Below are 21,101 nucleotides of genomic sequence, written 5' to 3'. Positions count from 1 at the left end.
GGGTCTAGGCTCATGCAGTAAAGTACCCAAATATGGTAAGATTGAATGCTGTGGCAGCATATGCACATAGTTCAGACACAGAAATGTGAAGACCTGCACAACAAGTGAAGACTGTAAAATGCACCATCAGAGATGCAGAAAGTTCTTATGGATCCAGTAAAAAATGAGACCAGAGAATATGGCCTGAGCAAGAGTAACTCTGCCTCAAATTTCCTGTGTTAAGGCACAGTTATCAAGAGAGTTGCAATAAACAAAATTGCTAGCTGCCAGTATCCTAATCTTCACACTGCTGTGGTTGAAACCGGGAAAAAAAATGAATCTATGCATGGATATGGTTTTGATGGCACTGATTTCTATAAACATTACAGAATATTAACATCTATACTGATACTGTTGACTTTAGCCGCATACAAGGTCTAGTAACAGTGAATGCTTTAATGCTGTTGGCTTCGCTCATTCCATCTTGACAAATTATGGATGATATGTTTAATTTCCCATTACTGAACCTGACTGCTCCTTAGATTATGGGTGGACTTTTATTTTCTCTTGCTGATGGAGAACTGAGGTACATTGTAGGACTGTTCCCAAATAATATAGGAAGGTATGGCAGATCAGGTAACTGAAATGAGCTTTAACAGAAACTTATCTTAATTCTTCCATGTGTTATCTTCATCCCTGCCTCATTCTTCCTCGAGTATGGAATTCACACAGTTTTCCTTCAAGACAGTAAAAGCTCTCTCAATGCCTCAAAGTCTGAAATATCTACCATTTCTTCCTTCCTTTATGAAGATATGCAGGAAAATAACAAGAGACTGTTGATAGAGTATATGCTGCAGATAAATTTTTGTACTTGTCTTTCAAAAAAGATGCAGAGTGCTTTTCCCTGTATTTTTGGTGTCTGAGAGAAATAAATGCAGTGATGAATTGTTTCAGTTTTGAAAGAGAGAAGTGATAACAATATGAAGAAGCAGGGATTAAGATTTCATTCTCTGCTGAGGGCTGCTGTACTCTGTCAAACTGGAAGCAATGCTTGTGTCCTGCAGGGACAGACTGCTACTGAAGTCAGCAGTGGCAAAAAGCTTCTTTTTACATTTTCATTTAGTCAGAAGAGTTTTGTCCTTGTGGTCGGATTATCAGCATCTCTTGACTGGTGCTTTCAAACTCACAGTCTGAGGTAGCTGTGTTTAATTCAATATGCACAGTCTGCCTCAAAGGCAAGGAAGGTGACAGAATAAATATGAAATAGCATCTCAAACTTGTGCTCCATGAGCTTCCTGTTCAGCTTCCAATACACTTCAAAGCTCCATAGCTGTCTGGTCTCCAGCTGTCTTACAAACAACCTCTTCACCCACAAAGCACTCTGTGGGTAGGGGCAGTTGTTTCACAGGAACCCAGAATACACTCTGTTCCCAGCGTAGGTTCTTGCCTGATTTTACCTCAGGGAACAGGAAGAGCCTGAGCTGGACTGTCCTCAGTGCTGTTTGCAAACTATTCTCAGAAACAATGTCTGATGATTCATCTGGCATCATCATCAACAATCCTCAACCCTGTCTTTTAACAAACCTTCCAATGTAAAGAATGGGGAACTTCCCAGACAGAACCATGTATGTGATGGATCTACAGAAGAGTAATCTAGGTTTAAGAGTGCTTGTAATCAAGTGATTACATATGCTTGCTTGAGGTTAGACAGCAAGCTAGTTTAGCAGCTCAGGGGACACTTGTTCCTGTGTTGTGCTCACATGAGAAGAGCACACTAACTCATCCATTTGTGGAGATATATAAATGCCTGCTTATAACAATTTTTTGCAAGTGTTAGTAATAAAACCAAATATTTGAGGTTGCAATCCTATCTGTGGCAACAGAACACAGTCGTCACCAACATTCTGACTTACAAATTGTTATGGTTTGAGAAAGAAACACAATTCCTTTTTTTTTTTGTGGTTTTTTTGTTTTTTTTTTTTTTTGTTGTTTATGCTGGTAATGCAAAAGGTCACTGGTTTAATGTGAATAACCTTTAAAAGTTATTTCTTTGAGTAAACATTTGCCGGAAGATATCCTGTCTGAGTGGTATCTTTTGCAAATGCCTGATGTTGTGCTACTTATACAAATGTTTCTTTCGAAGCACAAGACAAGACATAAGGGGGACTTTCGAGAGGTATGCATCCTAACATAGTGGCAGCCCAACTGCTACTGCAATATATGAAAGTAAAAGACCCCAAAACAGAGAAGATTGATGGTGTTTACCTTCTGCAGTTGCTAGCAGTGGAAGGATAGTGATGACTGATGAAGACTAAGACACACTGATGAAGGAAATTTGCACTGCTCATCAAAGATGTGAGTTGACCGAGGATAGACATCACGCTGGCATCTTTGGTAGGGAAATGGATCTGGTGAGGAGAGCCCACAAAAGCACCTAGGGAAGACGTCCACTCAAAAACAAAATTATGGATGTCTGCAACAGGAAATAAATGTAATATTTATCTAAGGAAGTCAAAACCATGTTAAAAAAAAAATCTACTCTACCCCCTAGCATAATAATCACATGGAATGAGGTCTAAACATTATGGGGGGAGTGAAACAAAGAGAAGTGAATGAACAACAACAAAAAAACACCTTCAGCATGGGGCTGCAAGGGAGTCTTAAAATGTTTGTTTAACAAACTTACAGCCCAAAATGACTTATCTTTATTACACTAGTGTGTGTAGATAATTATCATGAGGAATATTGTAGTCCTTGAAGCTCAGCTGATTAACAGCTTTTAAAGATGTAACATTGTTTTGAATAGGGGACTTATTTTTTCTTTTTTTCTTAGCATCTTCTTTCACATATCAGTAAATGAAGTTAATTCTGAGTGTTTATTTATGTTTCCTTAAATATCAAGAAGGTAAAAAAAAAAGATATTTAAACACTATACATGCTGTACTTTATGAAGGTGGGAGAAAAATGTACATAAATATGCCCTTTCTTGGGATGCATCACCTCACACCCCTTCCTGGAAAAGACAAAAGGGAAAAATAAAAAACAGCCATGAGGAAAAAAAAAAAAACATCCACAATAGAAGCCTGCGTTGCTGTGTCACTTTCCACGTCATATGAAAATACCTTTTCCAAAATTTGAAAGCATTTCTTAAGAGCAGTCAGAAGCATATTGTTTTTTTTTTTCCTCTTTCCTTTTCAAAGCAAAGCAGCGTTCCACCCTTGCTGTCTCTCTCTCTTTTTTTCTCTCTTAAAAAAAAAAAAAAAGTTTTGAGAATTTCACTTTTCTATTCACTGCAGTCCTGGCCAAAGTAAAGCCCTCTTTTACATTGACGTCAAGATCTTTGCTAAGATTAGGGTTTCATTTCTCTATTGCAGCAATTAGCCAGGGAATGTATAAAAGGCTTCAGGGAAGCAAGCTAGAACTCCAGAGGGGAAAGCACTTTGCACCACAGGCAGATAGCAAGAGCGGGCGAGAGGAGGAAGGCAGGAACGGAGAGAGGGAGGGGGGGAGAGAGGGAAAGAGAGGGAGGAGGAAGGGAGGAAGGAGCAGAAAGTTTGTATGTCCACAAACCTTTTTTTAACAAAAGTATTGTAGCACCTGGTAGCTAGCTTTACTGACACAGAAGTGGGAGGTCTGTTCAGTGCTTAAATAGCTGAGAAACAATGGGATAGCGCCGGAAAGTTAACAATTAACAATCTCAGCTTAAATTTTGTATCTGCAGGGAACTGGAAGCACAGCTGCCTCTCTCTTCAGCAAAAATCAGAAGGTCTCCTAGTTAAGGGGAGAATTTTTGTTAACATCTTAGTTTCTGAAAATTAAGCAGCTTTGAGTTGAATGAGTATCATGCAGTTACGGTTTTAACCAGCCTGCTCATATTTAACCATCTCTGTTCATTTTGAAGAGTGAGACCGAGAGAGGCTAATGAGGCTTTTAAAATGCTTTTTACTTTACTTCTGTAAATGAGGGTGGAGGGCAAAAAAGGGAGCTGAGTTCATCCGGCAGAAGAGAAGCAGCAAGGAAGATGGGTCTGTTAAGTGTGGATTTGCTGATCACGCTTCAGATCTTGCCGGTCTTTTTCTCCAATTGCCTCTTCCTTGCGCTATATGACTCTGTGATCCTCCTGAAGCACATGGTGCTGTTTCTGAGCCGCTCCAAGTCTGCGCGCGGTGAGTGGCGGAGGATGCTGACCTCGGAGGGGCTGCGCTGCGTCTGGAACAGCTTCCTCCTGGACGCCTACAAGCAGGTGGGTGCGGGACGGCACCAGCACGTTGGGGTGGGCAGCTGCTCTGAGCATCCCTGTTGCCAGCAGAGAAGGGAATTACACCGTGTGCTGCACAGAGTCTCCTATTTGAAGTTAAGTTTGGTGGGAGAGGTAAAAGCAGAAAGGAGCAGTGCTTGTAGTTTGGGGCTGAGAGACTGGAGAGCTGCTGGCTTTTCTCTGCCACTCACTCTTTGTACAGCCACGGCCATATCACTTATTTGTGCCTTGGTTTCTCTGCCAATACGAATAATAATGTTTATAAAGTACTTTGAGATCTGCACATAAGAATAATTATACAATGTTCTAAATGCTTTGTAAGTTGTTGCTTAATTGTTTGCCATGTGAGATCCTCGCTGATTATGCAGAGTGCATCCTGAGATAGAGCTCTAGGTGCACAAATGTTCTCTACCTAACAGAGAACAAATTTAATTAGTTTAAAGTATAAAAATGAATCTTTGTCATGACACTACCATTTTCTCTTTCATATATGTTAATTTTTACATTGGAAGAAGAATTCAGGTAATAGTAAAACTGGGCATGGAGTGAAACAGTGAGCCTTTTTTCCTCCTGAAAGCAATGAGGATGTGTCAGAGATTAAAAATGAACTTGACTGACTGAGGGACAGCTGCCTGGTGATTTAAGTTAATAATGCTAATAGCAGTTATGCAATATGTACTTTTTTTCCCTTTAAAGTTTTGTACAAACATTACCCATTGGTACTGCCCAAGTCTCATGTGGTGGTTATAATTCCCTTTTATATATTGAGAAAGTGGACACAAAAAGATGAAATGTATTAAACAGGCCACCCAGTTAGTAGGTAGAAGAGCTGGATTCAGAGTCCTGTGGCTTCTAAAACAGTACTTAGTCTGTTAATGTGTTGTCTTATTTAGACCATCTAATTTAACACACCTAGTGATGTTATGAGGTCATAGGGGTCCTACCCAAATGATAGCTCTGTATCTTTTGAAATAATTATTTTTGTATTTTCTCACCCCCTAGACCCCTTTCACATTTTCTCAGTATTTGCTGTTACCTAGAGAAGTGAAGAGCTGGTGGTGCTGGTGATTGCTGGCTTTGTGATACAGAATACAAGCTGCTTAGTCTGAAACCAAAGCCACAGAGATGTTAATTTTCAGTATAAGACAAATATAAATAACATCAGTCTTTGCCAAATGGGTCAACCTCTTATTGCCACACTAGGAATCAGCCAACTGGCTATCCAAATAAAGTAATGCTGAATACTGAAGTTCACTATTCTCTTATCCCTTCTAATTTCTGGTTTTAGTCTTTTCACAAACATTGAGAAGCAAATGTTTCAGCAGCCTTATTTAATGGGTTGGTGAACACTATTGTTCCCATTTTACAGATGAGGCAAGACAGAACAGTTAATGCATGACTTGGTCAAGGCTCACAAGGAAGTCAGCAGCACAGCTCTTAAACAGCCAAATTTCCACTTCCCAAAAGTTTGACCTGTATATGGCCCAGGTTCTGCAGAAGGTGTGGAGCTGTAGGGAGTCACATAACCATGAAATATCTTCAGTCTCATTTTGCTTAAAATTATACTTTTGTTAAAGTCGTACTTTACATTTGCCTCAGTACTGTTTGAGTCAGCCACAGAAGTTATGGTTAGGATGGCTCTGTGCTGTTTTTGGTGTTGGCAATGAAATGCGTAGAACGTAAGTATCTTCCTTATCACCATTAAATGACCTAGATTGCTCAAGCCAGTCAATCTCTACTGTCCCTAGAATGAAATCAGCAGGAAAAAAAACATGTATAACATGTACAAATGTAACCAGATTTTCTCACCTAATTCCAAAAAGGGTAAATAATCCATTCATGCCAGCTGTTCTTAAGACAAAATGAACTGGCTGACAAATAATGAAAAGACTCCTTTTTACTTTACAGAGTTACAGGCCACAAAGCTAGAAAGTTATTGGAAAATGTTGATTGTCACAGAGAGGTTGATAATTGTAGAGATCAAATTATAGGGGTGACAAATAAATGGAGCAATATTAGCGGAAGGAGGAGAGTCATCTCTGCCACAAAATTGGTAGAGGTGAAAAAATACAAAATATACACTGTTTTATGACATAAGAGTTTAAAAAGCATGATAAATAGTGACATATATTAGATTGTCCTACAAAGCATCTTTTCCTTAAAATATCTTTTTTTACGTCCTGGAAGAGACTATCCAGTTGTCATATCTTAATCTTATCCAAGGTAGGAAATGAAAATATTATGGAATCAGGATACTGAATAGCAAAGCTAAATGCAGCCTATATCATAACTTTGGTTGCTTATTGCTCCAGTTTTCTAGCTGTAGCCAGGTATTAGCAAAGTACATAAGCAGGTTCTTAAACTCATTCAGTTCAGGGGTATTTATGAGGTAATCACAGATTTTTGGCTAGATTAGCAGAACTGAAGATGGTGAGGTAGACCAAAGCTTAGCAGAAGCTTTGCCAGTTAGCAGAAGTGTGGATCAGAGCAGTGACTATACTTGGTTGTACTATGTTTTATGTCACTTACGCAGAATTCTTCCTGAGCACTTTTCACAGTATATCGCATAAAAACACTTCATGTACCATTTGTATTTACAGGAAAATTTACTGGAAGCCATTCCAGAAAAAATCAGTGGGTAAATACTGGGTTCTAGATCAACAGTGAATTTATTCTAAGAAAGGCGCTCTGACTTGCGAGCACGCAGAACTAAGTGATTTTGTTTAAAGACTGGTGTACAAGAGATATACAGTAGTCTATTCACCATTCACTTTGTGAATAGCTGAAGTAGAGTGTATTTGAAAACAAGGTACTGGTGCATTTTCTCCTGTAGAAAAACTTTTTAATATCTTACCCAAATTTGAACTTCCTTTTGTTCTGTTTTTTGTTGTTATTAGGTATGGCTACACATGATTTTTTGGTTAAGGCACTTATTTAAGAGGCAAGATTACTTAGCAACAGCTGAGAATTTTAATATCCTCAGTGGACAAACAATACACAGTTTGATGTTTTGTACATAGAGTGTTTTCTATATTCTCTTTTAATGACATATTTTATTTTATTTATTTTCCCTACATTTTACTGTCCAACTAGAATAAAAATGACTGGTCTTATTTATCTTTGTTTTCTCGTGTGAATTTTATCAAAGACTAATATATCTCTTTTTACTTCCTTAGCCCCGAAGTTCAGTATCTGTCACACTCAGTGCTGGTACTGTCCAGAGCGCATCATCTCTGTTATTTAAGGAACCTTTACTATCCTTTCCCGAGAGGCAAGCGTGTCTTACTTTACAACAAGGGAGTCATTAGAATCAGATTAATTGTCATAAAAGAGATAAATAGAGCTAGTAGACAAATTACATTAACTTTATATAACTGGAAGGGTACTACTATTTTATTTAGATATTATTTTTCCAGTTTACTGCTGTGCGTTGTTTATCTACAGAAGCAGGATTATTGACTCCTGAAGAGAAAATCTTATATACATTTGTGTATAGGTATTTACACATTTTTATGTTTTTCAATGTGTACAGATATGCACGCACATGTGTATTTGTCTCTATATAGGTACATGGATATGTGTACAAATGCAAAACATGGACATAAATAATTTGCTCTTTCAGAAGACAGTCCAATTCCATTTCTCCGTGTATATATGTATATATACACATGTGTATACATCTGCACACATGTAGATACGGGTGCATGCACACCCACTGCTAAAAGATTAAAAACAAAAGAGATTTTGGGAGTGTATTAGAATACCTTCTGCATGAATTGTATGGTTTCATCTATACAAATGCTGTGAAGCATCTGTTCTAGCCTACAGCACATGTACTGTGTTATGTACCTTACAAATTTCTAGAGGAAAACCTGGAGACATTTTGAAAAAATATTGTATTTACTTTTAATAGCTTTTTTTTTCACCCAGTAAGTTCCATGCTTCATTTAGTACTGGAATGAATCCAATTTCTATGATTCTAAAGGTAAGAAATTGTTATGTAAGCTGCTTTTAAAATGAGTGCAGTAGTGCCCATGGTGAGGCCTTGCAGTGGGAGGTTTTCCAGTACCAGATGCAAGCTTTCTGTTTTGGCAATGCAGTTTCCTGTTTCTGGTCCCCAACACAGACCTGTAAGGATACCATAGAGGAAATCCTTCCTCTTCTGCACTTTAGTGTGGTTTTTTGAGGGGAGGCCTTCTGCCAGGACTTTTTTCTCAGTGGCATCTTCCTGATGAAGCTAAATGCTTGGCAAGGTTGTATCTCCATAGTGGAATGGTAACAGATGTGTGTATGTAGTTGTACACCTTTTAATTGCCTTGAGAAAGGGCCAGCAGTGAGTGCTGGCATTGCAGGCCCAGCAGGGAGGGGAGTTCTGGCCGAAGGTCCCAGCCTCAGAGCACAGGCCCACCTCTGCTTCAGGCCCACTGAGATCTTCTCAACTTCAGGAGGGTACAGTTAAATTACTTTTGGCTACTTCTACCTGCCTAACATTTAAAACATTTATTGTTTAAAAAAAAAATGTATGCAAAAGAGGACAAAATGGAAAAGGGTCAACTTCTGAGATGTTAAGTGCATGCTGTGCAACATTATCACAAAGCAGGATGTGAAGGTAATGGAAAAGCATGTCTTTTACCTGCTCTTTTGCTGTTCAGTATCTCTCTGCATTTTGGTGATCTTTTTTAATTGGAAGAACGACATAACTTACATACTTTTCTTAAGGTAAGGAGCATCTTTCTCTGCAGTTGACAGTCATAAAGCCAAACTGTGAAATATATGCTCTCCTGAAGGGTGAGTGTTGTGTAGTTTCAGGGTTTAGGACTAGACATTGTGTGGTATTAAAAGCTTTTATTGGCTTTACGATCTTCAGAGTTAGCAGAATTGTTTTCATTGACATTTTCAAATAAAAACAATCATGAAAGAAATGAAAAACAAAACTAAACCACAATTAAAACCTTTCCTGCTGTGTTTGGAACATAAATTCTACAGGGTTTGGCCTTGTCATTGTCATTATTATTAAAACATTGTCATTTTTATTAATATATAATCATGTTTATTGTAACAGTGTTTAGGGACCAACCTAGATCAGGGACCCATTGTGCTAGGAGATGTCCTAAACAAGAGCAGCAGAGAGTTTGTCCCAAGGAGCTTGCAGTTTAAACATTCAAGGCAGACAAAGGATAGGAGAAGAAATATGGTGACTCTTGCACTGCATGGGGTCTTGTCCTACCCACTTTATTTTGAGGATCTAACTTAATTTCCAAAATCTGTGCAGTCTTCTGCTTTCACTCTTATGTAGGAAAAGTTCTCCCTTGAACTGATTGAAAAGACTGCTTATCTTTTTGTGAAACTCTTCGGAAGCACCAGTTTGGCTATAAGATCTATATGAAAATTAGATAGTGTGCATCATCCAGGAAAAATCACACTTGGTCCTTGCAACTCAGCTCTGCCTCTACAGCAAAATCACTACTGTGAATTCACACAGTGATAAAGCTGAGGAAAAAGAATTAATAACCCTTCAGAGTAGTGTCAAATATGTGTCTGCTACCTAGACAGTGCTGACTAACCGGCCTGTCAGTGCAGGCCTCTGGCATCTGTAAGTAGGGTCAGTAAGGGCAGCCTGTGGCCCACAGGTGAACATGTTGCCCCAGAGGCCATAATGTCACAGGCTATGCTCCCATCTTTAGGGGATCATAAGCTCTAGGGAAGATTGCTATAGGTTCTCTGATCAGAGGAACTAGGATTTTCCTTTTCTTTATAAGAATGTAAGGCAAAAAGCTCCTTTATGCTTTCCCTTTGCTATGCATACTCATTTATGGGACTGGCAGTTTTTAAATAAAGAGGGCAACATTTGACTAGTTATTTTTATCTGAACTGTGACCTTTTAATTTGTCTCCCATTTCCCTCCCTCAGCTTCACACACCTGATCCTAAATAAAGACTGGACTCTGAAAGAACTCCAGTAAATTTCAATCTCTGCTCCTCAGTTTGGGTACTCAAGTTTCTTAAAGCAAACCGCCACCTCTGCATGATAAATGAAGAGTTGCCATTCCTGTACACTAATCCAAACAAGAACCTCCTATAACTTTTATCCACTCCAAAACTCTGACATATGTAAGAAGAGAAAACAAAAATAATAATATGTATACTTCTGCAGCCAGAGTCTGATTATTATTTGGATGAAGCACTGAGAAATATCAGGCTATTTGGAGGCTACGCTTAACTGAATGGAATCAAATCAGAGGAAAGCAAGGAATATGAAAAGAGCAAAAAGCTCCACGGATTCAGTTCATAACCAGCTGATGGACTCCAGTCCCAAGCACAGCATATCTGTATTTAAATGGCTAATATCACAGATTGCTAGTTGTCTGGCAACACCTATTTTCTTTAGGGGTTTGACACAGCCTAATGGGTGTGCCAAACTGTTTGAAAATCCCTTGTGCAGAGAACGAAAGCCATATTCCAATGCACAGAATCCCAAGAGAGTTATGCTAAAGCTGATAAAAGCAAAACAGCAAAAATGTAAATGAGGAGGTGATGTTCTGTCCACGGGGCTTTTCTTGTTCTCATGGAGCATGAACAACAAAGTTAGCAGTATGAGCTGTTTCTAGCCTGTAGTTTATGAATAGAGCTTTCTTTCTTGCTCCTAAGTCTCCTTCATTTTTCAGTCTGCATATTAAACATCAGCAGCCTTGCTCCCTTTTACGCTCCCTGCACTCAGAGGAGGAGATGCAGTACCAAGGCTCTCAAGCGAACACAAAATTCATTCTAACAATCCGAGTCAGTTCTTTTGGGCCAGGCTGGCTTGCACATGTGCTTTGCTTACCACACGTGTTTTACAGGGACAGGTGGCCTGGTTTCCACCTCTGTCTGCTGTCCAGAATGCTCCAGCTCAATGCTTGAATCATCACACACATAAGTACGTGATTATAGAACTGCTGGATTGCGTGTGAGGGATATTCTGCTAGTTTGTTTCTCAGAATATATATTTTGCCTGCCTTTGTGTAAGATTTCAAAAGCGGTTTGGCTGAATACATGGCTTTTTTGTTTGTTTTCTCATTGTGTTGATTTTCTTTTCCAAGAGCTATTTTTTCTTTCAGTAAATAACTACAAAGAAGACAGCCAAGCCCACAATGCAGATGATCAGCAAGGATGATATTGTCATCCTGTGTCAGTCGGTTCCCCAGCCTGGTGAAATAAAGAGTCCCTTTGGGAACGTCAGCGCTTCATCAAGACCAATTAGTGGAGATACCACTGCTTGTGTTTGAGCATTAATGACTGGGCAGGGCTGGTTTTTGGAGTGCCTGACACTGGCATGGAACAAGGCACCGACCTAATTACTCTTCTACAAGAGCAGAAAATGCCTTGTGAATGCCCTCTTGGCAAGGATGTCTCATTAAGGGGAAAAAAAAAAACAGCATAAGCACTCCTAGAAACAAAAATTAACACGATAGGTAACCGACGGCCATGAGACTCACTTTGTGGCTGTGGGAAATGAGAAACTGCTATAAGGTGGCAGATGACATATTCGTACCTTATTTTCTAAATCCACCTATTTTTTGGTCATTAAGAAATTTGGTAGGTGGAGCACAAGCATGCATCATTGGAGAATAGTGAAATGCATTGCAGTTATTGGAATCACTGTTAAGTAGTAGTTGAAGGGCATTCATATATTGGTGTTCATTCAGAGTTGTTTTGTTAGTCTGTTCTTTCATGGTTTGCAAACTTGCCTAGGAAAAGAAGCATTTGGTAGGCCTGAGCAAAGAGTTGGTGATGAGGAGCTTACAATATTTAGCCTCTCTTTCTGCATAAATATGATTAAGGAGAAGACTGTGGTTTCTCAGTTAAAGATTTTAGTGTTGGTTAGAGTATTTTTGGTTGTAATAGTGTTGTTAAAATAGAATCTGAAGAGTCAGAGGAACAGTTTGCTCAAACGTTTCTTGTCTCCTGAGCAACTCTGTTCACTGCTCAGTTTTACTTGCTTCTGTCCTTTTTACCTTTATTTTCTTCTCCTTTGAAATGTGCTGGCATATAATAGGAATTGAAAGTGTGTTGCTCAGTTGTGATTTATGAGACAAATCACATGTAATTACTTATTTTCCTTGATTGATTGAGCACATACTCTTAAATACTGAGGTCCATTATTCATCCAGTGAGTGGGTGCAGCAGCACAGATATTTACATGTCATACTTTGCCCAAAAGATGGATTTGGGGCAATTCAACTCTGAAAAATCAATTGCACGGTAGTGTAAGAATGGTTAAGCTTTCTAGGTGAGGGGAATCTAGTGTTCATGCAGATATTATGTTTTTGGGAAATTATCCACCTAAACTGTGGAGCTGTCTAGCTGGCTTGTGGATGAATGCAACCCTTAGAATGATTAGATCACTTCCAGATGATCTTGACCTTTATATTTTTTGCTTATATCTGATCTTTACCATACAGACTTCTACTTTGCCTATCTTACATATCATGGCAGAAAGAAATGAAATGTTCAACAGCTCTGCAGAAGAGTATTTACTGTCTGTAATGAAGTAGGTGTAGCACCTCTTAAATGCTGGGAGTCTCTTGTAACATGGATAAACACTACAGCCTGAGCATCTGAAGCTGCCTCTCTCCAGAGAGATCATTTCTTCAATTGAGAAGAATTGAGATACAGCCTTTTTCCTTCCTTGAGTTCAATGGGGAGCCCACTCACACAGCAGATCTTAAACTCATGTATTTCAAAATTTGCTTGTTTCCAAAGGTAAATGAGCATGAGCCTTTTCTGAACTGTTACCAGGGCTCTAGCAGATGGTGCATGTTGCAGATAGAAGGTTCATAGGGGTCATGGAGGGCTTTGCTTGCCTGGAGCAGCACTTACTCCCCTTGGCTGCAGTGCAGCTACACATCTGCTTCCAGGGGTGTCATCACTATGTGCTTGGCCTGGAGAGATTCAAGGGTCTTGGGTACTTTTATTTCCATGGTTTTCTCTCTTGCTGAAGTTTGAGTACATGGCATCAAATTTGTGTCCTCATTTGCTCCATAGAAAATATTTGAAATGATGTTTATATCCTGCACCAACATGTGGGACCTTTTCATGCAACTGTAAAGTCTGGCATCATTAAAAGGAGAGTCTTACAAAATCTGCTTTGGTTAGACTCTGATTCTATTGTTATTCTGATGAAATAATGCAGAGTCATGAATAACTGTAGATTTGCCCAGGTTAGTCAGGATTCTCAGGGGGGAAATGCAGGATCCAGTATCTATAAGGTACTTGCCTCTATATCTGTGTGGAGAAGCAAATACATCTGTTAAGTATTCACCTGTTAACTCAGCTTCTTACTATATCTGACTCGTCAGAATACCCTACAATGCAATATAGATTAAAAATATACCTGAAATCAGTAATTAATTTACCTTTTACACAGTTCTCATTCAGTGTTAACTTCTATTGATTTCATTTGGAGTGTAGCTTCAGAAAGAAGTGAATAAAGTATGAAGAACTTCAGAATTTGGCCCATATGTGTCCTTCAAAGCAACACTTCCAAACATAATCAAATAAACAGGAAGAAAAGAGAAAGACAGAGAAATAACAAAGGATAACTGCATAGTTATACTAATGCTTGATATTAAAGGCAGATGCATAAGAATTGCTGTGGCAGAACTCATTAAAACTAATTGTCTTAAGGAGTAAGATTTTGTGATTCTACGGCAGTTATCAGCTAAAGATCTCAGAGTCCTCTGCAGGCACCACCTTATTCTGGCAATCCCAAGTGAGGGATAATATTCTGTCCTTTTTCTGTAGGAAGGGAATCTCAGACAAATGCCTGCTGGATTTCACAACTGCCTGTTGGATCCGAATTACTTCTGGGGTTAGATCTGAGAACAGCTACCTTTCTCTTCATCCTACTTGAGCTGTCATAAAAACTTTCTACTTTCCTTGCTGTTTTTGTCCAGCCTTCCAGAGAAGCACTGTAGTAGAAGGAAATGAATCACTTGATCACTAGCAGAGTGATTTGAAGTGCATTGTTATCAACGGTCCACTGTCAAAACAGAATGAGGTATTCAGTGTTTGTCTACAGAGATCTTTCTTGTGTTTGTTACTCTGAGTATTTTCATTCCCGGACTGCAGGATGGAAGAGAACATTTGTATATAAAATCTTCAAACTTCTCAAAATTGAGAGGCACTACGTGTGTTATGAGGATCAGGAATTCAATACAGACTGATTTTGAAGAACTGGAAAAGTGATTTGGAAATACGGGATGCTGCTCTATGGAGATGAGTACAAAGCACTAGATTCAGGCTGGGCTGGTGATGTACACAAATCCATGATGAGGAAAATCTAGAAAGGTGAAAAAAGAAACCTAGGCATTACAACAGCTCATTAGCTAACTCTTAGTCAATAGTTTGCTGTTTTTCCAAAAGAGTTATTGTGGAAAAAGCAAATAACTGGAACATATAAACAGGTGTAACTTGTGGAACTGATGAAATAATTGTCACAGAAAAATGTTAGAAGAAACAGAAGGTAGTCCACCTGAAAGCAAGCTAGAGTCTGCAAACATAAAAGAGTTGACAGGGCTATGTGTATGGTAGACAGGACAAAACAGGTCATAGAACAAATTTTCTAACAATAATGCAGTGGTATACACATCAGGAATGCCACATTTTCCTGTACTGTGAGTAGGGATGAACTAGACGAACTTTTTGATGCTGATGCTTCTAAAGATTTGAAAAATGTCAAATCCCCATGCTAGTGTCCATGTGGGCAATTGCAGTACTATTTGAATAGGTAATTATTGATTTGAATGCAATAATCATGAAGGATACTGGGCAAGAGGTCATGCTAAATTTCTATAATATTCTTTGTTCTGTTGTCAGGTCAAACTTGGAGGAGAAGCTCCGAACTCCAGTGTAATCCACATAGCCAAGGGCAATGATGGCAGCAGTAGCAGCTGGAAGAGTGTTGGTGGCAAGTGTGGAACCAAGTGCCATCTTCTGGATTTTGCCAACTCTGAGCGGCCACTGGTGGTTAATTTTGGCTCAGCTACCTGACCACCATTCACTAGCCAGCTGTCTGCCTTCAGCAAGCTGGTGGAAGAGTTCTCTGGTGTGGCTGACTTTCTGTTGGTCTACATCGACGAGGCTCACCCATCGGATGGCTGGGCTGCTCCTGGTATTTCCCCTTCTTCTTTTGAAGTTAAGAAGCACAGGAACCAGGAAGATCGGTGTGCAGCTGCTCACCAGCTCCTGGAACGTTTCTCCTTGCCACCTCAGTGCCAAGTGGTGGCTGACTGCATGGACAACAATGCCAATGTGGCCTATGGGGTTTCATTTGAGCGAGTTTGCATTGTGCAGAGACAAAAAATCGCCTACCTGGGAGGTAAAGGTCCCTTTTTCTACAATCTTCAGGAGGTTCGTCTTTGGTTGGAACAAAACTTCAGCAAAAGATGAAATCCATTCTCTACAGAAAATATGCCAACAGATATGTCCCTTTAAGGTGATGTAAAAGGGAAATAGGGAAAACATATGCTGGTTTGAATAATGCCTTTCAGATGATTGCAGGAGAACACAGTTTATAACAAGGTCAAACTAGGAAAAGAAAATGAAGAACCAACTCACATAAACATTACTGTAAGAAAAGAATCCCACTCCTGCACTCCCTATGGGACAGAAAATGTGAAGAGGCTCTGGAGAAAAGGTGCTGCTGGTGTGCAGGAAGAGAGATGAGGTAAGATTTGTCTCCTGAAGGAACACATCTCATGAAGTGTCAGTGCTGGGGTGAGCTGGAAGCCTTGCTGCCTGGAAGACAATCCATGGAAAGGCAATGCTGTGCATTTCATCGGTAGCTCTTCTTTACTTTCCTGTGGCCAATGCAAGAAACTTTGAAGGAGCCAGGGTCTTGCAACGACTTTGCATAGAAATGCAGTTGAGTGTGCCATTCCTCCTGTCTTGGTAAAGATTTTCTTGTTTAGAGACTACAGGAACCATCATGCAATGCATCGTGCATGCACATGATTGCTCAGATCAAGATGAAACATTGTATGCTGGTATTTGTACTCTCTGTGGACATCTCTGCACAGCATATTAACAATGCAATTCTATCTATATGTTTGCATCCAATAGGTAGGCCTATGCCTGCTGAGAAAGATAATAAATTTTTTGAAGTTGTACCAAAAAAAGAAAGATGATCAAATAAGCCCATTATGATCCACTTTGAAAACTAAAAATTTGGACTATGTGTAACAACACAGCAAGAACCATCTAGTACTGGTATCACGAGACAAAACTCAGCTGGTGCCAACTCCTGGTTTCTCAGAGCTGGCATCAACATGCATTTATCAATACTCTTCCATTCTCCTCTCTCTTTCTATTCCCCCTTGATCCCTTTCTGTCTAGAACTAAACTTAAAGGTTGCTTCATTTTTAGATTTTTTAAAAATAACTTATTTCTCTCTTTTTCTTTTTATTATTTTAGTTTTATTTTTATTTGAGTTAATGACCATACAGATGCATTTTGGGGATGGAGGATCTTACATACAACATACTTTACCTCACTGAAGTGGAAACTTATTCTATCCCTTAATCTGTTAAGTGTAGTCATGCTGATTTTTGCTGTCTTAGATACTTGCAAGTAGTTTATAGCTAGATTAGTTTAGCTGAAAGTTAAGTAGTTTGCAGCCTCAAAATTAATGAACTGCACTTCTGCTCTTGGATGAGACAGTAGTCTGTGTTTGTTTCACTCGTGCTCTCGAGCGTCTTCTCAGAAAAACAGGGAGGACAAACAGTGTGAATAAACATGAGTAAGTGTGAAAGAAGGCAGAATTTTCATAGGAATGGGTTTGAGGAATATTTTTAATTATGTTTTAAGAGACGATGTCAATTTAGAGTAGACATTAAATTTAGGTATATTAAAAACTAAAGTGTTTTAATCAAGCCTGATAAAAGGGCATGTTTACAATGAGCTAACTTGTTAGAGCTTGGACGTGAAAGCTCATAAGGAGAGATGGACTATCAAGTATTTTCTCAGCTTTGACGGAAACAGGAAAGAGGTAAACAGGGTAAGCTGGCAAAAATCAAATTAGTTCCTTTAATTTCTCATCCCGCCAACTATCAGGAAGATGATGTATTAGTACTAACACATGAAAGAACAAAAAATGCATAAACATTTTAATTTTTAAAATGCCCCTTTAATGTTGCGTATTTCTTTTTGCTTGGCTTTTGGTCAAGTTAGCCAATTAAGAAGGCCTTTGGAAATGTATTTTCAAGTACAGATCTAAAATAATGACAGTAACATGAGTGATGTCTGCAATATTCTGGTTCAAACTTCCCTTTCTTATGTTTTCTTCTGGAGACTGTTAAAGGTAAACATGCTTCTACAGTCTGGCAAAGTGTTATCAGAAGAAGGGTGTATAGAATGCTCTTCAGGCCTTCTGGTGAGCCTAGTTCCTCAGAAAGAGTATGTGTGTGTTTATGTATATATTTATGTATGCACATAAATGTACATTGTATGTTTGTATGTATGCATATGTATGTATACAAGTGGTATAAGTGGTGTCTAAGGCCAATAGTAATAATCATTCTGTCCTTCCACTCATTAAGGTTACTGTAACTTATTGCTCAGCGTGAAAGATTGTTATACATCCTCATGCCTAAATGTGGTATATCACTGAATTTTTAAAACCTAATATTATAAAAGTAGTGACATAGCCAAACTCCTTGGTTTATTTAATCCAGTGTACTGCCTCTGACTGTATCAGATGCTTCAGGGGAAGGTGCAATAATTTCTTCTGGAATTTTCATTATTTCAGATGTTATTGGATTTGTCATATCTAACGTGATCACTGATGTCATCCTTATCTCTATGAGAAGCTGATCCAGAATTATGAGACCTAGATATTTCTTGAGGTAGGGAATTCTATAATCAAATCCCAGTTTAAAATTTGAATTAGCTGCTCAGGTGTCATTCTCATCTCCTGCTCTTGTATGTTAAAAAGGTATAAAAAATGATCCCAGTTTTTCTTTTGTATGTCAGTGCTTACATTCTCTACATCAAAATTTTCGTATTGGTTTACATTTGGCTTATTTTTCCTTAAGCCAAACAATAAGTCACAGTCTTATATAGGTTCATATTCTCTGCCTTTTTCTGAATCTCTTCTGTTTTTGCTACGCAGTTCTTTTACTCAGGTGAGTAGAGCTGTGTCCAAGTGAAAGCATACATTAGTGTACCTCATATGGCACCTTTTCCTAATTATATTCTTAGTCATCTGAAACTTCATGAATCTCCATATTCTTTGTAAAACTCAAAGTAGCAAGTCTTTTCTTTCTGTCTTCTCTTCCGTGTCATATAGATGAAATCTCAATTGTTTATCTGAGAAATGCTAGCCAAATGGTTATCACAGCTGTTAAAACATACCTTTAGCTCGAAGGAGGGAGTCTGACTTACTTATTCAATTAGTTAGTACCTCTTTGTATACCTAAAATCCCAATTCATTTTCAAGTCCATTTTTCTTCTTTCTTTTGGATTTCTATTATTTTGCTTTAGTGCAGTATCTTGTTATTCGTAGATGCTTGTTCATCACACAGTATAAAGGAATTATAAAATTGGCTGCTCTAAATGGGAAATCCACAAGGATTTTCCACAAGAAAAGATACACAATAACTTAATTTCTTTCTTGGCAACAAGAATGCCTTACTCTGCCCAAAACTTAAAGATGGTTCAGGCTCAATGAATATCAAGACAGAAATACATTCTGTAAATGCTTAAATTTCCCCAGAAAATTTGCAGTCGGTAAGCAAGGGAAATATTTAAAAAATAAATAGGCTTAGAGTAAAAAAAAATTTCTGTAAGTGAATGATAGAGGTCTTCATATATATGGTCTTCAATTTTTTCTTGACAAGATTGAAACATCTTATAGGAAAGGTTTGAAATTAAGCTTTATATATTTTCTATAGTTGATGAAAGAAGAGGACGTATATCAGATACATTAAATTTTCAGGTAACTGTGGGTTATTTCATATCCAGGCAGAAAGTTTGCTACCTTGTTAGCATCCTGTTTCATCATTAGTCTAGTCTGCTGTGAGGTTGGATTTGCTTTTATCTCTTACTCTCACTATTTGAGGATGTTAAACTACATTACCCAAGGTGCTTCAGTATGACATAGTTATTGAGCAATAGCTTGCCAAATAGGTGCCTGAAAGTATTCTGGAAGGCTAGTGTATGTAATAGAGGCTCTAATACTGTGCCTCAGCATTAGTATGGGAAGCTTCCAGTACTTTTTCTTTTTGAGTAAGGTTAATAACCATTCTGGACTATCATTCTATGTTGTTCTGTGCTTAGCTTCATTATTTAGCACTGTATAAAATGAATGTAAAACATTTTGTACAGAAAACAATAGCATTTTGCTGTTGCTTGTGTAGACAATGACATAAATTTAAAGCAACAGGAAACTATGCCCTGTTCTTTAAAAAGAAGGAAAGACATTCCAGAACATGTTGTTAAGCAACTGTCTGAACACTTAGAAAATGCAACCATTTGTATGAAGGTGATCTTGGTGGGAAAACCCATAAAACTTCTCAGAAAGGTATCAGTGATACATTCAGGTGTGTGTGGGGATAGAGGTTATGTTTCTGTATGTGTTAAAGTGGCTTTTCTGTGATGTACAGTATAGGTTTAATGGTTTTTAAGACTCATTCAGTACTATAACCAAAGCAATAAAAAGTATCAGTTAGGGAATACTGGCCAGTTTTGTTCATCTCTACACCATGTCAGTGCTGGATCCTTGTTCAGTTACCTATGGGCCCAATGCAGAGACTTCAAAGAAGAGAGATTGGGGTGAAACCTGAATGCTTGTGTGTTTATGAAGAGCACTAATAAAAGAGTAATTGACTCAGTTGGTGTTCAGATGCTCTCACGCTGGTATTCCCCTGTGCACCTTGGTGTCTCTGTGCTTGAAAGGTGGGGAGTCTCTTTAAATGCTGTTAACAAAATTACTGGGGTGTAGATGCCTGTGTGTACTGATTGTGTGCGTCATTGTTTAAATGTCAGAAATACACTTTATAGGAGAACCAGCAAAATTTTGTTACAATATGGTGCTCCATGAAATATGCTTTCTTGATTTCTTTTATTTTTTTCTCATATTATAATAAACTATAAACAAAACCATATCTCTTCTATGTATTTTTATTCTAATGTTGGTAATTAATGTGCAGTGGAATTGACATTACTTAAAACTTAAAAAAAATGTTTAGCAACATAGTGTACATCTCCCTGACTTGATTGTAAGCAATATGAGCAAAACCCTTCATATAAATGCTGAGACTTATGTTTTCCTACTTTAATATTTGATTGCTGCTCAACTTCTAAGAAATATAAAGGAGAGAAACTGAGATACTAGGACAGCAATTGAGTCTGCATGGAATTACAGTATTTCAAAAAAACGTATGCGCTTGAAGAAAGCATGCCAATCCTCATATAGCACACAAACCTTGGTCAAATTTCTTGTGAATGCAACTGTTACACATGCAGCTTCCACTTCAATGAACATGAAAAAAAAATGAACTGCACACTTATGTGAAAAATAAAATTAAAATCACTGTCACAGATAAGAAAAATGTAAATGCAAGGAAGTCCTGCAGCTTCTGAAACAAATTCACTTTGTGATTTAAGCTTTATTTTAGAATTTTTCTCCTCCTTGTCACCTTTGTTCCAGTAAGCTTTAAAGGACCCTGTATCTGAAAATTACTTGTGAATATAGGGAAGAAATATAAAAAGAAATAGATAATAAATATAAATCTATAAAAAATAGATATAAAAGAAATCACCAACAGGGAAGATACAGAAAATGTTACATCTTGGTGTCCTGAGCAGAAAAGTTCACTACACTGTGC

At 38.2% G+C, this 21,101-nt stretch overlaps 1 protein-coding gene across 2 annotated transcripts; it reads left to right on the top strand.

Annotated features, from left to right (window-relative positions):
* On the top strand, positions 3,396 to 20,378 carry DIO2 (iodothyronine deiodinase 2). 2 transcript variants are annotated; one of them, XM_021402535.1, is made up of 2 exons: positions 3,396 to 4,222; positions 15,094 to 15,666. In XM_021402535.1, exons 1-2 carry the CDS (start codon positions 4,001 to 4,003, stop codon positions 15,664 to 15,666), a joined length of 795 nt encoding a protein of 264 aa, XP_021258210.1. In that variant the 5' UTR covers positions 3,396 to 4,000. The 2 variants fall into 2 exon arrangements, with proteins under 2 accessions (XP_021258210.1, XP_021258209.1); XM_021402534.1 differs by having other exon boundaries at positions 3,397 to 4,222; positions 15,094 to 20,378.

This window comes from Numida meleagris, chromosome 6 (assembly GCF_002078875.1).
Source record: "Numida meleagris isolate 19003 breed g44 Domestic line chromosome 6, NumMel1.0, whole genome shotgun sequence".
Classification (NCBI taxonomy): Eukaryota; Metazoa; Chordata; class Aves; order Galliformes; family Numididae; genus Numida; species Numida meleagris.
The sequence above is the reverse complement of the archived record's forward strand: the minus strand, read 5'-3'. Positions and strand labels throughout refer to the sequence as shown.